Source organism: Balaenoptera ricei, chromosome 2 (assembly GCF_028023285.1).
Source record: "Balaenoptera ricei isolate mBalRic1 chromosome 2, mBalRic1.hap2, whole genome shotgun sequence".
Lineage (NCBI taxonomy): Eukaryota > Metazoa > Chordata > Mammalia > Artiodactyla > Balaenopteridae > Balaenoptera > Balaenoptera ricei.
This window is the reverse complement of record NC_082640.1, coordinates 121,005,170-121,021,640: the sequence shown is the minus strand read 5'-3', so window position 1 is coordinate 121,021,640 and position 16,471 is coordinate 121,005,170. Positions and strand designations below refer to the sequence as shown.

Genomic DNA, 16,471 nt, shown 5'->3' with positions numbered 1-16,471 from the left:
GAGCACAGGCTCAGTAAATGTGGAGCATAGGCTTAGTTGCTCCGCAGCATGTGGGATCCTCCCGGACCAGGACTTGAACCCGTGCCCCCTGCGTTGGCAGGCAGATTCTTAACCACTGCACCACCAGGGAAGTCCCCTGGCATTTTCTTTGAAATATATAGGAAGGAGAGAAATGGGTGGGGATATAGATAGAAATCAATTGGCTATTAGTAGGTAATTGTTGAAGCTGGGTCATGAGTTGATGAAGGTGCATTTTACTATTTTATTGCTTTTGAATGTGATTGAATTTTTAAAATAATAAACGAAATTCAATTAATTCCATTAATTTTAAATACCATTTTAAATGAGTGCATATTACATTATATGGATGTATAATAATTTATTGAAACAGTCTATTAAACATATTGGCTGTTTGCAAATTATTACTAATACTAAAATTTAAGTGTCTTGGTGGAAACATCTTTTTACATAAATTACTTTAAATTGTATTACTGAGTTATTGATGATGTTTTAAAGTTTTTGATGTAAATTGTCATGTTGTTTTCCAGAAATATTATACCAGTGTTGCCTTGCCAACAGTACTGTCATTTTCAAAACTCTGCTGCTTTATATATTCTTTTATATGTATCAAATATTATATAATAAAATAGTTTAAACTTTAAAAAATAAATTACATGTTAAATTATACATTACTTTGAATGCAGTTGATGAACATTTCATAAGAAAAATGAAATATTAAGTGAAGAAACTGAGTTATAAGATTATTTTTGCTTACTCATATGTAGTCTAATACAAAATTAAACTTCTCTTTGCATTAATAAAGAAAGTAGGGGGTCTGTATGAGGTTGGTTATTACAGTTTCTTTATGAACTTTAGCATGAACTTATATAAAAGCTCTTAACAATTATTTTTTTTCCTAGTCGACCAGCTGTTGCATTAATCCGAAAGTTAATAGCTGTACTAGAATCTATTGAACGTCTACCTCTCCATTTGTATGATACACCAGGATCCACTTATAACCTCCAGGTAACCATGGAAGATGCAGTTGCTATTATTGCTGAATGCATTTAGGAGCAGGCTTAGACAGTTTTCTTTAAAAAAACAAAACCAAAAAACTTTTATATTTTATTAAAAAACGATTGTGCTTAATCATTGAAGACTTTAACCTTTAATGACATTTGATTGTTCTTTTTAATGCCTCTTGAATGTATTGGTATTTTAATGTTTATTTTAGATTTTAAATCATATTTGGTAGGTCATATTTGGCGAAAGACACTTTATCAGTGGGAAAGTAGAAAAGAGAGTCCTTCTGTTCTAGAATTATGAGTTAAGTCCCTTCGTCTCTGTGTGTATCTCAACATATGAGAAAATGTGAAAATATTTTAGGCACGGTTTTTTTTTCTTGCTTTCTGTATGTCATTGTTTAGAACCAGATGGCCTTCCTTAGCTATTTCTATTAATTTTTGAAATCTGTCATTATCACATGGTTTTATAAAAAACCTGTTTTCTTCCTGAATGTCACTTGGTTGACATTCTTATTAATTCATTAAATTATTCTTTTGTTAGCAGCTAGTATCCAGATATTAACAGACAAAACAAATAATTCTTACTGCTAATATTCCAAACCAGATCTTTATCACATCTTCTGTAGGTTACTTCAGTATTTTCTAGCATGTTCTTTGGCCTTGAATCTTGCCTTTATTTGATCTATCCTGCATTCCACTGTATCAAATAGTTTCTTTTAAATATGGCCTTTAATAAGTGACTAAAACTATTTGCAATAACAGTGCCTACTCAAGGCAAGAAACTTACCATACCTCCAAGAACCCAGTAGTGTTACCAAAGCCAACTAGACTCCCAGACTAGAAAGCTTGTTCATAGAGTTACAGTATGATTAGTATATCTGATATGATGTATATATTAAACAAGATGTAGAGGTCTACTTTGTGCTTTACTTCAGACAGAATAATATAGAGGAACAAGGGGATTTTTTGGTCTATCCTTTTAAAGGTTTTATCCTTGATAGATGAATGAGGTAGAAATAGGTCTCAAAGACTGGAAATTGCCCTGCTTATACTTTTACAGTCCTAGGAGCACCAACATCTTTTATTATATGTATCTCATTTGAGGAGACTGTGCAAGATACAAAGATAGGAAGGCTGGGAATGTGCCCCCTGGTAATTTTGCAGTCTGAAATGCTTTCCAAATGTACATGTAAATATTTAATTATGTGTCTATAGGAATTAGTTAAGATTTATACAGAAATGAAGCACATACTTGTTTTATTTACTAAAGCATATTGGATTGGAAGCTGTCTTGTATTTTTTTAAGTTTATTAGCCATAGATTATTTAATATATTCTAGCTTTAAAAGCATAAGTTAATTAGCTACTTTTTATAACTTACTTGGAAAATTTGCAAGTTATCAGTTAGGGGTTGTAATATTTCTGTTAAGTGTTTTATAATTTATTTAAACCATGTATGTTTGAAGTTGTTTAGAAATTCTAAGTAAACTTTGTTTCTTTCTTGAAAATATTATTCAGTGGACCTCTTTAAAAAAAAGACATTTAATAGAAAACAGACATTGATCCTTCCTTTATGGTTATACTTTATAAATCTCAATTGCTGTGTTATGTAACATTTTTCATTTTCAAACTTCTAAGAAAAAAGCAGAATATTTTCTGAAGCATTTTGACCATTTCTGTGTAGATACTTACAAGAAGATTAAGATTTCGGTTGGAACGTGCACCTGGTGAAACTGCATTGATAGACAGGACCGGCAGGATGTTGAAGATGGAACCCTTAGCTACAGTTGAATCTCTAGAACAGTATCTCTTAAAAATGGTGAGTTTCTGGCAAGGGCATGGTGAAATAAGCATTCTTTGCTGTGGTTTAGGCCTTTAGAAAAGTGGTTTGAGAAGTATTTTTCCAGAGTTACAGTAATAGAGTTTGACCTAGTAATTCCATTTTAGAAAATAATCTTTATACACTCTAAATGGTTTCTTCATAAAGATGTCTATTATAGTTATTTGTAATCCTCAAATAGTGAACAAAACCTTAATGCTAATCAATAAAGGAATATCGAGTTGGTAATTACTTCCATTAATTTGAATATTATATAGCTATCATAATATATACAGACTGATAAGAGAAAAATGTTTTTGTAAAGTTTGATCAAGACTTTGTTTTATTCTATCTGTTGAAATAATAAACTAAAGAAATACTCTCTGATATTAATAGTGGGGTGCTATGATTATGGAATTTTCTGGGGTTTTTTTTCTTTTTCAAATATTCTTAAATGAATATTGATTATAAAATAATTCACGTTAAAGGGGTAGTAACCAAATGGGCAGTGCATTTCAAAATATCATAATTAAGGTGTCTTCCATATTTTCTTTGGTTAGGTAGCAAAGCAGTGGTATGATTTTGACCGATCTTCATTTGTTTTTGTTCGAAAATTAAGAGAAGGCCAAAATTTTATATTTCGGCACCAGCATGATTTTGATGAAAATGGAATCATTTACTGGATTGGGACAAATGCCAAGTAAGTCATTATTTAATGTAGGTTGAAAACATTCACCTGGAAAAAGAATTCTAGGTAGTAGAATAAAATTAACCACTCTGAGTATTCAGCAGTTTTAGGAATTTCGTCTTTTAGGTTAAATTTAAGACCATCCAAATTACTTTTTATGAAGAAAAAAATACCTAAATTGTTGAATGTAGAAGTTTTCTTAATAAATATAATTTTATATGGAAAAAAAGCTAGTCTGAGCAAATGCAGTTATTTTAATAGTGTTAACTGTTAACACTGCTTAAGAGTATTTTCTTTGTTTTTGTGTAGAACTGCATATGAATGGGTTAATCCAGCTGCTTATGGACTTGTAGTAGTAACATCATCAGAAGGAAGAAATCTACCTTATGGCCGCTTAGAAGACATATTAAGTCGTGACAATTCAGCTTTAAATTGTCATAGCAATGATGATAAGAATGCCTGGTTTGCCATAGATCTGGGTCTCTGGGTGGTACCATCAGCATATACACTTCGTCATGCTCGTGGTTATGGAAGGTCTGCACTGAGAAATTGGGTTTTCCAGGTATCCAAAGATGGACAGAACTGGACTTCTTTGTATACCCATGTTGATGACTGCAGTCTCAATGAACCAGGGTTAGTTGAGGAGTCTTTGTAAATTGGAAAACTCAGTAAAGAGCTTTGTTTATTTTTATAACTGTATCCTCCTAGAGCTCTCTTTTTTGTAAGATACTGAAACAAGATTTTCTTTCTAAAAATATCACTTGATTCTGTAATTTAGGTATTAAAACTTTGAAATACTGACTTTATCAAAACCATCAAATGCTTTAAACATTAGAAGCTGAGCTTACTTACTTAAAAAGAAGTTGATATATAGCTGTATGTATGTATATATAGCACACTGATAAAAACCAAAAAAAATGGAGTTAACTTTTACTAAACTCTCCATTTATTCACAGTATATGTGAATGTTTGACAAATTAACAGTGACTATTGATTTTTCTTATTTTATGTATCTGTTTTCCTAAATTTTATATATTGATCATATATATATTTTTTAAGGACAAAAAGTCAGCATTATATTTCTAAAAAATTTAGTTCTAATAAAGTTTAATTGTACATTGTGGCACATTTTGAGGAGTAGAGTGTAGAGTTAAATTACTTTTCTGTATGTGATGTAGTATGGAAGGAGCCTCTTAACATTAGGATTAATAGGTAATATTTTCAAGCTTTAAAGTTGATATTTTAGTATATCATTTAAAATTTTGCAAAAATTTAAAAATGTTTTTCATCATAAAAACATTGTTATTCATAAAATTTCTTATCTTATTTCTTTGGATTTTATTATTCATAAGCCATTAAGTGTTATGAGTCAAATTAATAATATGCATTTACACATTTCATTTTTAATTTATTTTCCTTACTGCTATTTTTCTCCTTTGATTTCTTGATTCTTGTGTAACAAACTGTTGACTGAACATGAAAGTTAGTTTACTTTTCATATAGTTTTCTATTATGTAACAAAATCTTCACCACCTTAAACATCTTTTTCATATGTTTAAAACATTACATAATATTTTCCCTAACACATTCACAGGTCAACAGCCACCTGGCCTCTTGATCCACCGAAGGATGAGAAACAAGGGTGGCGACATGTGAGAATTAAACAGATGGGGAAGAATGCAAGTGGCCAAACCCATTATCTCTCACTATCTGGATTTGAACTTTATGGCACTGTAAATGGAGTATGTGAAGATCAGCTAGGTAAAGAGAGTAGGTTTTTCTAACTTACTAAAACAATTATATTTATAAAAAGCGACTTTGTTTATATTTCTCTAATTTCTACCTTACAGGAAAAGCAGCTAAGGAAGCAGAAGCTAACCTTAGAAGACAGAGACGTCTAGTACGCTCCCAGGTACTGAAGTACATGGTTCCAGGGGCTCGTGTGATCAGAGGCCTTGATTGGAAATGGCGGGATCAGGATGGCAGCCCACAGGGAGAAGGCACCGTCACAGGAGAACTGCATAATGGTGAGTAGGTGCTTAGCATTTGTAGTGTAGAAATCAAGTATTTAAATAACAAAATATTTTTCTTTTGTTACTTTGGGGTAATTTATAAATTGAATTAATGTTCCAGGACTAAGTAGAACTGATTTATTGGTTTTATGTTAAAAGTGGGAAAAATCATTTATTTAGAAATAGGAAAAATTTTAAATTCTTAGGTTTTGACTCAAAACTTATTGCTAGTATTTTGAAGTAATTAATAAGCTAGTATAAGGTGAATACCCTAAAGACACATTTTCTGCTGTTTTTGTGTTTTTTTTAGTTTATTATTCATAAGTTTCCATTGATTTTTATCTTAATTTCTTATGCTTTTCTTTATCTTGTTGGCTTGACAAGAATCAAGGCAGAATTTTTTGTTCAATTATGAGTCACATAGAAGAAAAAGCATTAACATTTATAGTTAAATATTTTTCAGTAAAGCATAGAACAAAAATTGTAGCCTTTTCATTTATTAGTTAATTATAAGATATTTCACAATGTTTCTCAGTCTACCAGTTTTTCTTTGGGGTAAGGGTTATTGTTTAAAATCAAGTTCATTTTTAACTTTTGATTCTGTAGATTTTAAGGAAGTCCATACCCACTTAAATTGCTGTTAACTCCCAGAAGCAACTATACTGGCTAGGTTTTTTTCTTATAACTTAAAAGACTCACTTATTAGTGGGTAATTTGCCTAACCAGTAGTGGGTTCTTATGAATTTTGCCTAGCATTAAAAAAAAAAAGAAGAGTAAAATGTTCATATTCTCAACTTACACCAAATATTGAAAGAGACATAATAAAAGTGACAATGCTTAGGAGAATGACTAACATTTGATATCTTAACTATGTGATAAAGGCATTTATTTACTTAAACTATTTTTGGTTTTATTACGCTTAAGATTCTGTTCCTTAAATTACATTACTAAATGCATTTCTGTATAGTCATACACTAATTGCAGATCACTGTCATGATAGCAGGTTTATAGTGAGTGAGCATGTACATAGCTGCCAAAATTCATAAAAAAAAAAAAAAGCTGAATAATAATAGTCCCATTCAACTCAGAAATTTCCAATGTTCTTGTTTTTAGGCATCTTAATGATACTTAGTTAACAGTCTATTCCCCCTAAATTATTTGACTTTTAAGTGTGTGAGCTAGTTAGAGATATGTGAATACAGTGTATTTTTCTTGGGCGGGAGTCAAGTGAAGCAACTGGAATTTTAATTTCAGAATTTAGCATGTAAGAAAGGCTTATTTTACTGATTTGACAAATGTAGCGAAGTCATACCTTAAAACCCTTATGCCATAGAGGGTTCTTAGCTTTCAAATACTTAAGCTAACCATTTCTAATAATGGCTAGTTATTACTAATTCTATCTTTTTATCTTTTGAGTATACGAGGAGTTCAGAGTTTTGTATCTTTACACTTACGGATAGTGTGTATGTACCCTTTCTGAGTGATCGGTTTAAACACATTCTCAAGCATAATATGAATGGTTTACATTTTTGAATTATTTTTCTATGCTATATCAATTAAATCTCTCCTTTCTAAAGAATCTTTGTGTTGGTAGGAATATCCATTTTTTAATTTATTCCACAAATATGAGTGCCTACTATGTAAAGGTACTTTGTTAGACTTCAGATACACAATGGTCAACAAAAAAGTATGACCCCATGCTTTCTGGGTAAAACAGATAAATTTACAGTTACAGATTTTGATAAGTACTATGCAATAAGTTATCAGTATATTTTGGGACCAGTTAATACAATACAAATGTAATTTTTATTTGGGATTGGGATATGTTTTTGAACTTTTCCTTTTCTCACGCTTTTCCATGTTGCAGAAGAGATAGTTAAATGTTGGTTCTTCAGAGGTTATTTCAGCATACAGAATAAATTGAGGCAATTGAAATGTCATCTAAACTAGATTATGTAGATTTGGGGCAGTCAGTTTCCTCTCAAACAACTTGTATGCAGATAATGCCCACAGGTAATTCAGTATTACTTAAACCCCTCTGAGCCTCATCGTAAACATATATGAACTTGGCATGTGTGTGTGTGCGTGTGCACATGCATGGGAATATGTGTGTGTATGGGTAAAGTACTTTTATTTAAACTTTATAAAGACTTAGCACTTTACAAAAATAAATATTTTTATGTGTTTTTTCTTCCTCTGAAGTAGTTAGCTTATAGCACTAAAATAAGATTGTAAAATTTCTATTAATTTTCTTTCTAATAGGCAATTTGTTTTGTTTTTGGAAGTAAATTACCATTTTTAAAAAAGAATAAGTATCATTTTCCAAGCATAAGTAAATATAGATTTAATATTGTTATGCTCATTAGTTCTCTTCACGTTATTAACTTTATCATATAGGTTCTATCTAATAAAAGAGCCTAGCATACTTTTAAAATTTTGGTTTTAGAATTTTCTGCGCTTATTCAAATTTATTAAACTTAATCATAAGAGAACCAAATAACCACTGAACTTTGAGAACACAACCGAAATGCTAACTTAGTGTTATTTGAACTATAGTGACCTAGAATTTCTACAGTGATATATGAATATTTTGTCTGTCAATTATAGGATTTAGCCCAAACTTAGAAATTAATGGTTAAGCCAGCACTTTTTTCTATAAATAACATTTGACCACATAATCATATTTAGCAACTGAAAAAGCTTTTACTTAGATTTCATCTATACTTGCTGAAGTTGCAATATTTTACCATTTTTATCAGTCTTTTTACAATTTTTAACAGTTCTTCCCCTTAAAAGATACCCCAATAGATGTAAACATGACCCTTACATTAAGTATCACCAGAAAAAACAGTTCAGAAATAAGAGAAGTAGAAGGGAGGATTTAGTTTTAGTTAGCAGACCTTAGATGACTAGAAATTCAGAGAAGTGCAGCACTGATGAAAAGCTGATCCCATATTGTGGAGCTACTGTCTGACACGCTCCTATCTGCTTTCTGCTGGGTCTTACAAACTCCTGTCCCTTTCCAGGCTGGATTGATGTCACCTGGGATGCTGGTGGCTCAAACTCTTACCGTATGGGCGCAGAAGGAAAATTTGACCTCAAGCTTGCACCAGGGTACGACCCTGATACAGTGGCATCACCCAAACCTGTTTCATCCACTGTTTCAGGCACAACGCAATCATGGAGCAGCTTGGTGAAAAACAACTGTCCAGACAAGACATCTGCTGCTGCAGGCTCCTCAAGTAGAAAAGGAAGCAGCAGTTCTGTGTGTAGCGTGGCCAGTAGCAGCGACATCAGCTTGGGTTCGACCAAAACGGAACGGAGATCAGAAATTGTAATGGAACACAGTATAGTTTCAGGAGCTGATGTCCATGAACCAATTGTTGTTCTTTCATCTGCTGAAAACGTCCCTCAAACAGAAGTAGGGTCATCTTCCAGTGCAAGTACCAGCACCTTAACAACGGAAATGGGAAGTGAAAATGCTGAAAGAAAGTTAGGCCCTGATAGTTCTGTTCGTGCTCCTGGGGAGTCTAGTGCAATATCCATGGGAATTGTTAGTGTTAGTTCTCCTGATGTTAGTTCAGTATCTGAGTTAACTAATAAAGAAGCAGCTTCACAACGGCCCCTTAGCTCTTCAGCAAGTAACAGACTGTCAGTGAGTTCTTTGTTAGCTGCTGGGGCCCCTATGAGCTCTAGTGCAAGTGTTCCTAACCTGTCCTCAAGAGAAACATCTAGCTTGGAGAGTTTTGTAAGGAGAGTGGCAAACATAGCACGGACTAATGCCACGAACAACATGAATCTAAGCCGAAGCAGCAGTGATAACAACACTAATACTTTGGGGAGGAATGTGATGAGCACAGCAAGTAAGTGAGCTTTTCCTTATGGAACCCAATGCTTTTTCCACTCTGAGGGATGCAAAGTAGGATCTGTTCAAGTGGATTCTGGCTTCAGTCTTTAACTAGATCATTAACCATGTGAGATACAACTGTGTCAAATTTAGCACTTCAGGAATATGAGGTTAAGTTCTATAGAATTGTGATATTTTAAGAATTCTGATCAGGTGTGATAAAGAACCTCTTATTCTAAATAATAACACACTTCTGTTTTTCACTCCTCTGTGATAAATTGTTAAGTACAGTTGCAAGAGGAAATAGATGACTATTAAATATCATCAAAGTCAATTGAAACCAGAGCGTAATACTGGCATAGCTTTTACTTAGGTCCTGAATTGATATTAGCTTCTGAAAGTTTTTAATTCTAATTAAAGCTACCAATGGGTCAAAGTTATTCCCTTGGAAAATAACATTGGGAGTTATTTCATTGCCTGTTTCACTTATTTAAAAAGCTAGGCTTAACATTTTGAACAATAATAATGCTATAAAAATAAGAATTTTTAGTTGGATTTCAGTTGGGTTCCCAAAGTTGTTGCTTTTCAGCCTTTTAATAATTGGTGTTTCATGACCTCATTCTTCTTCCTAAATATACAACGTAGTTTTTCTAAGGTTTATATAATCCTCCCTTTTTGTACTAATTTGCTTCATTTTTATCTTTAGCTTCTCCTCTTATGGGTGCTCAGAGTTTCCCTAATTTGACCACACCTGGTACTACATCAACAGTGACTATGTCAACATCCAGTGTCACTAGCAGCAGCAATGTAGCTACAGCAACAACAGCTTTATCAGTTGGTCAGTCATTAAGTAATACTTTGACCACCAGCCTCACATCAACCTCCAGTGAGAGTGACACAGGTCAGGAAGCAGAATATTCCTTATATGGTAAGTTATAGTTTACAATATTTAGATATTTGTATAGCGACGCTTTTATTACATTTTTCTCCTTGGTTATTTTTAACCTTTGATTAGAAAAGGATAATTTTCTCTTCTTACAAATATGGCAGCTTCATATACGATGAAAAAACAGTGATATGCAGGACTGTTAAGAAATTATCTGATTGTAAATAGACGTCTAGGAACTTTTTGTGTGTCATCCTTTTTTTGCCTTTTGTCACTAGTGAAGTTTTATTAGAAGAACCATAATAACAGAGATATTTGATACCTTTATCAGAGAAGAAAGAAGTGTGATAGATTAATAAGCTTTGTAAATTGATAGTTCCTGTACGTTGTAATGTAAGAGGAAAAACACTCCTGTGTGTCTCCTGTACTTTTAATACTCTACTCATAGAATGCTTCACTTCTGGCATGTCGTTAGCACCAGATGTGTGTGAAGTTTTCCCACATCAGCTCAATGTCTTAAAATTTAACTCAATTCTGACACTACCTACCTACCTGGAGATAGTATCAGATCCCACAGGTTAAAGTCTTAGTTCCACAACACTAATCACAAGTCCAGGTTGTCATCTGTGCTTCTGACTGACTGGCTATAAATTGGAAGTTTCCATGATCCCATCCTTGGGTTGGATTAATTTGCTAGAGCGGCTCACAGGACTCAGGAAAACATTTTATTTACTGGGTTACTGGTTTATTATAAAAAGGATATATAGGGAATTCCCTGGCGGTCCAGTGGTTAGGACTCCGTGCTTCCACTGCTGAGGCCCGGGGTTCGATCCCTGGTCGGGGAATGAAGATCCCACAAGCCGCGTGGTTCGGCCAAAAAAAAAAAAAAAAAGATATATAACTCAGAACAGCCAGGTGGAAGAGATGCATAGGGTGAAGTCTGGAAGGGTCCCAAGCACAGGAACTTCTGTCCCCATGGAGTTTAGGGACCCTCCTGGCCTGTCAGTGTGTTCATGTCCACCAACCTGGAAGCTTTCTGAACCCCAGCCTTTTGGGATTTTTTTGGAGGCTTCATGATTTAGGCACCATTAACTAAATTATTGGCCATTGGTGACTCAATCTCCAGCTCCTCTCCTCAGAGGTCTAAGGGGTGGGGTGAAAGTTCCAACCCTCTACTTGTGGTTGGTTCCACTAACAACCAGCTCCTTCCTTAGATTACCTAAGGGCTTTTTAAAAGTCTCATTAAAACAACTCTGGTTATGAATAACAAAGGACACCTCTATTGCTCTTATCTCTTAGGAAATTCCAAGAGTTTTAGGAACTCAGTGCCTAGAACAGAGGCAAAGATCAAATTTATTTTATTGTAAATCACAATATCACAACTATTGCCAAAGTCTTTTGGCAATTCTTTATTTAGGTAACATTTGAATTTTTTTCAGATGAATTAATTTTTGCTTAGGGGGTTTTATAGTTACATTATTATAGCTTCCATGGTATGTAGTCAGTGATAAAACCATCTGATTCAATTAAAATATGTTTCTGATCACCTTATTTTATCTTACTAGAAAAGTAAAACTTTTTATAGAAAGGAAATATAGAAGCAGATAAAATCATCTAGTTCGTACCTTCCAGAGACAACCACTGTTGTCATTTAATACATATCATTTGATATATACTTTCGGTTTTTGTTTTTTTAAACAAAAAGGGATTCTATCCTTTGCAGACAGCTCTTTTCACTCAGTACATTGTGAAATATTTTCATATTGTTCAATGAGTTTCTAAAGCCAAGAATTGCATCTGATGTTCTATGGTTTTAGGAAAAGCATTACATTTCTCTCTTTCTACTTTAGCTATTAAATATGTATATAGCAAAATGATGATGATTGTTACACCAAAGTATTGTATATTCACTGAATAAACTTTTCTACTTTGGTTTTTCTCATGGAGGCTTTCTGCTTTTCTCCCTGTTAATATGTTAACTTTAAGCTTTAGTTCTAAATCATGTGAAGTGTTAAGAAAGTTGTGGGTATGCTAGTGGGAAAGAATATTGAAGAGTTAGGGCTACTGGTTGCCTTTTAAAAATTATTCTTTAGTGATTAAAATTTCCTTTTCTACATTTCTAAAACTGGAGGACTCTTTGAGAGTGCTGCTATATGAAGGATCAGAGTAACATCTGCCTTATAAAATAATTTCTATATATGCAAACTTTGAGGGACATGATTTGATTCTGTAATATGGTCAAATGTATAAAATAAGGAGCTTTTTGAAAATATATGTATATATAATATTCTTATACTCTGATAAAAAAAGGGAAGATGAGTTAAACAAACCTCTGACTTCAGTGAATTGTAACATATAGGAGGTGGAATTTATATATACATATATTTTTTTTTTCCTTTAAAAATAAACCAAAAAGTGGAATTGATTTATTTTGTATACTACCACATCATGTTCATGAGAACCACTACCTAAATTGCAGGATGGCACTTTACGTATGTTAGGGGTAATATATTTCATCAAATTTAAGATGCCATTAATTATAAGTTTATCTTATGTCACTAAGGAAAAAATGTTGCCAATTTAGCTGTGAATATTCTGAAATCAGAATATGTCTTACAAGCAATGGCAAGTCACAGTAAAAGGCATTGAATTTTTAGTCCTATATAATTATTAGACTTAAAAAATTATATTTGGTTCAGAAATTTGCAAATGCAAGTTTCTACTAAATAATTATAAATTGTTTTCTGGATGTTCTTTTGGAATATAGAGTATATACTCCTCTACTGTCTTCTTATCCATAGAAGTTTTTTTAATTCCAGATCCAGTAAAAACTTACCTTGTTTTAGACCCATTATTCCTCCTTTTGTTTTCAGTTCCTGTGGAGAACAGCTTCTCAGCATCTTCATTATGTGGGGCAATGTAAATTTGACCTTATCTTTACTGAAGGGTGAAGGGAAGAGATCCTAAGAAGGAGGGAGACAAAAGGGATTCAAGTTTATTGAACTTTTTTATGTGCTAGATAATTTGCATAATATGAAAGATGGTACCTAACATTATTCCATAGTAAATAGGCATTATCTTTAAGTAGTCATTATCATTAAGTAATCTCCCCAGTCACATAGATAAACTCAGGTCTCTCTCTGATCGATTTACTTCTGTTCTTTTCCCTCGTAAGATCTTTCACAGTTTATACTTATGTATTCATTTGTTTACTTTTAAATGCCTCTCTGCCCTGTAAGCTCCATGGGGGCTCAGACCATGTCTATTTTGTTTACAACTGCATATACCTGGTGGCTAATGGAATTCTTGGCACATAGTAGGTACTCAACAGATAATTGTTGACAGAGCGAATGATTCCAGTGTTCTCTTTCCACCATTTTATGTTTCCTGTGACTTGTGCAGAGAATAATGATAGGATTGTTTTTATTTTTTAACATACCCCATATTGTTGACCTTTTTAAAAATGATTTTGTAGATACAGATTTAGTTTATGACCATCCTTTATCCCATGTTGTTTTCATGCTTGTGACTATTTACCATTGTTACTCATCCTTTATGTGTGGTGGTAGAAGAGTGGCGGTACTAGATGTGGCCTTTATACTTGTCCCTTTGGAATTTTACCTTTGTATTATAAAATCAATATGCAAAGTTACTTTGTTATGCTTTGTTAATTCTGTTAAGAGGAAGATCGTTGGTTTTGTTTTCTAGATTTCCTTGATAGCTGCCGTGCCAGTACTCTGCTAGCTGAGCTAGATGATGATGAGGACTTGCCGGAACCAGATGAGGAAGATGATGAAAATGAAGATGACAATCAGGAGGACCAAGAATACGAGGAGGTTATGGTAGAGAGAGTCCCCCATTCTCTCAACTAAGACAGGGTGTTAATAATTGAAATGAAGAGAGGAAAAGCAAAGTCCTGGTTAAACTTTGAAGCAAGTGATATGGCACCAGTATGAAAAGTGTGGTTAATTAAGAAAAGCACTTTTAATCTGAGCATTTATGACATTTTTTGAAAGAAAATAAATTGGTTATAGTTGAAAAACACTACAATGTCACATCTGATGTTTTCACAGGTTTTAAAGTGTGAAGAACTGCACTAATCCTAAAGAATATAATTTTCATGGTTCTTCCACAACAGTTATACTTAGAAATTTTTGGTACCTACTGTTTTGTAAGCAGTATCTGCATGTTATCTCATCAGTCCTTACACAGACCTATGAGACAGAGACATAGAAAACATAATTTGCCCTTATTATTTAGAGTTAAGTAGAAAAGTAGGACCCAAGCTTAGGCAGTATGATCCAGAACTCTTAGTGTTTGATAACTATGATTGTCTTCAAATTGAACTGTTGCCTGAAAATGCCTTTTATTTTAACTTCTTGTATAATTTTTATTTCCCTTTATAAAATGTTTCTAGATTAAAACATGTTTTTTCATAAGTTGAGTTATAGTGGGGTGGAGAACTCCAAAAAATGCTTTTAGTATATCTTGCTTAGAAAACATATAGAATATTAGCACATTTCTTGTGAAGGTTAGTATATGATGCATGATGAATTTAAAACATTCACTTTGTAACTTTTCTGTACATGGCTAATGAATATGAAGTTTTCTAATGACAGTTTTGGTAATATAGGTTTATAGTTCAGGTCAAGGCTGAATAGGGATATATATGGGTCAGATAATTAGACATGTCTCTTTACATTTTCTGTATCAGATTCTGAGACGTCCATCCCTGCAGCGTCGAGCTGGCTCCCGCTCTGATGTAACACACCATGCTGTCACCTCTCAGCTACCACAGGTCCCAGCTGGAGCGGGGAGCCGACCTATTGGGGAGCAGGTAATATCTTTATGTTTACCTTCTCTACAGTGTATTTTTTTCCCTTTTCACAGTAAAGCACCGACTAAAATGCCTAGAAAAATATACAGCGGGGCAGGGTGAGGGCAGGAAGCTACTAAATGGAGTTAACAAAAAGAGACTTGCCCAACTGCTTGGGTCCCATATTCCAGATGGAGTCCATGACTGTTCTACCATACATAGCGCATGCAAGAGTTTCTTACTTGAAACCTGCTCATCTTGGCCTTTGGGCGGCAGTAAACATATACTAAAATGGTTAATAGCTATTTTCTAAGTTTTCATAGTAGACTAATAGAAGTATTAGTCTATTAACTAACATTTATCATTAATTACGTGCTAGGCACTGTTTATGTATAGTAACTAATTCGGTCCTTTCAACAACCCTTTGAGGTGATTATTAGTCCCAATTTTCAGGTGAAGTGATTGACCTTGGAGAGGCAGCAGTGAGCCGTGGCTTGAAGCAAGGTCTTAGTTCCTTGCCCAGGAATTGAACCTGGGTAGCCTGGATGAAAACCAGGAATCCTGGCCACCAGACCAGCAGGGACTAGAAGCTAGAAGCAAATTTTCCCCTGCTCTTGGCCCCGCTGAAAAATGCATTTCTTAAGGAGGCAGAAACTGTAAAAACAGGTACAAAGTTTATTATTAGAGACACAGCACGACAAGTGGGAGAGAACACAGAGAAGCAGTTTGTTTAATTAAGACAGAAGCAAGGCAGAGATGCACACCTGGAGAGAAAGGGTGTGGGCGTCCCCCCTAATGAGGAGCGTAGTGAAGAGGCGGGTTAAGTGATTTATATAGGGCAGTTCTTCCGGGTCTTTGTTTATCCTTAGCCAATTACCTGGTTTCTGTTTCCACACCTGACCTGCCCTAGGGCCCTCTCCAACATGCCTGCGCTACTTTTTTCCAAGATGGATTCCAGCCCAGAGACCTATGGGGGGCCTTGGCATCGCATATTATGGGGTGGTGCCTCCTCCTTTTTGACCCCCAAGGGGCCTTTCTGAGCATGTGCAGTGTCTCCCTCGCCCCAAGGATGGGAAATATGTGACCTCTTTATCTTTACTCAAACAGGGATTAGACCCTCTCTGTCCCGGCAGGGACTGTTATCTTAGAGTGTCCTCAGGAGACAAAGCCTGGATATTTACCCTGTTTCTGTTGTTATTTCTGTTTTGAATTACAAACAGGAGGCTGGTTTTAAATATCTAACCTTGAAGCCCACCTATCTCCTGTCTCAGGAAGTGCAAACAGGAGGCTAGTTGTAAGTGTCCAGCCTGAAGCCCATGTATCTCCTGCCTCATGATTACTAAAGATCACACATAGAAGTTTTGGATCCAGGATAAAAA

The 16,471-nt window shown here is 34.2% G+C and overlaps 2 protein-coding genes across 11 annotated transcripts in view; one reads left to right on the top strand and one right to left on the bottom strand.

The window, feature by feature from the left end:
- AP4S1 (adaptor related protein complex 4 subunit sigma 1) overlaps nucleotides 1–16,471 on the bottom strand; it is a 103,583-nt gene that overhangs the window by 16,388 nt on the left and 70,724 nt on the right. For 4 of the 6 annotated variants that reach the window (XM_059914051.1, XM_059914049.1, XM_059914050.1 and 1 more), the window contains 2 exons: nucleotides 13,113–13,239; nucleotides 8,331–8,996 (listed from right to left, as the gene is read on the bottom strand). In XM_059914051.1, the coding sequence (XP_059770034.1) occupies nucleotides 8,971–8,996; nucleotides 13,113–13,239 (153 nt within the window). In that variant the 3' untranslated portion in view covers nucleotides 8,331–8,970. Of the gene's footprint in view, nucleotides 1–8,330; nucleotides 8,997–13,112; nucleotides 13,240–16,471 lie in introns of those variants that run through there. The other 2 variants (XM_059914052.1, XM_059914054.1) reach the window with 2 other exon arrangements.
- HECTD1 (HECT domain E3 ubiquitin protein ligase 1) overlaps nucleotides 1–16,471 on the top strand; it is a 91,843-nt gene that overhangs the window by 59,711 nt on the left and 15,661 nt on the right. For 2 of the 5 annotated variants that reach the window (XM_059914036.1, XM_059914033.1), the window contains exons 19-28: nucleotides 921–1,026; nucleotides 2,709–2,843; nucleotides 3,404–3,543; nucleotides 3,841–4,164; nucleotides 5,126–5,292; nucleotides 5,382–5,558; nucleotides 8,570–9,406; nucleotides 10,097–10,318; nucleotides 13,985–14,118; nucleotides 14,991–15,113. In XM_059914036.1, coding sequence (XP_059770019.1) covers nucleotides 921–1,026; nucleotides 2,709–2,843; nucleotides 3,404–3,543; nucleotides 3,841–4,164; nucleotides 5,126–5,292; nucleotides 5,382–5,558; nucleotides 8,570–9,406; nucleotides 10,097–10,318; nucleotides 13,985–14,118; nucleotides 14,991–15,113 — 2,365 coding nt within the window. The remainder of the gene's footprint in view (nucleotides 1–920; nucleotides 1,027–2,708; nucleotides 2,844–3,403; nucleotides 3,544–3,840; nucleotides 4,165–5,125; nucleotides 5,293–5,381; nucleotides 5,559–8,569; nucleotides 9,407–10,096; nucleotides 10,319–13,984; nucleotides 14,119–14,990; nucleotides 15,114–16,471) is intronic. The other 3 variants (XM_059914035.1, XM_059914034.1, XM_059914037.1) reach the window with 3 other exon arrangements.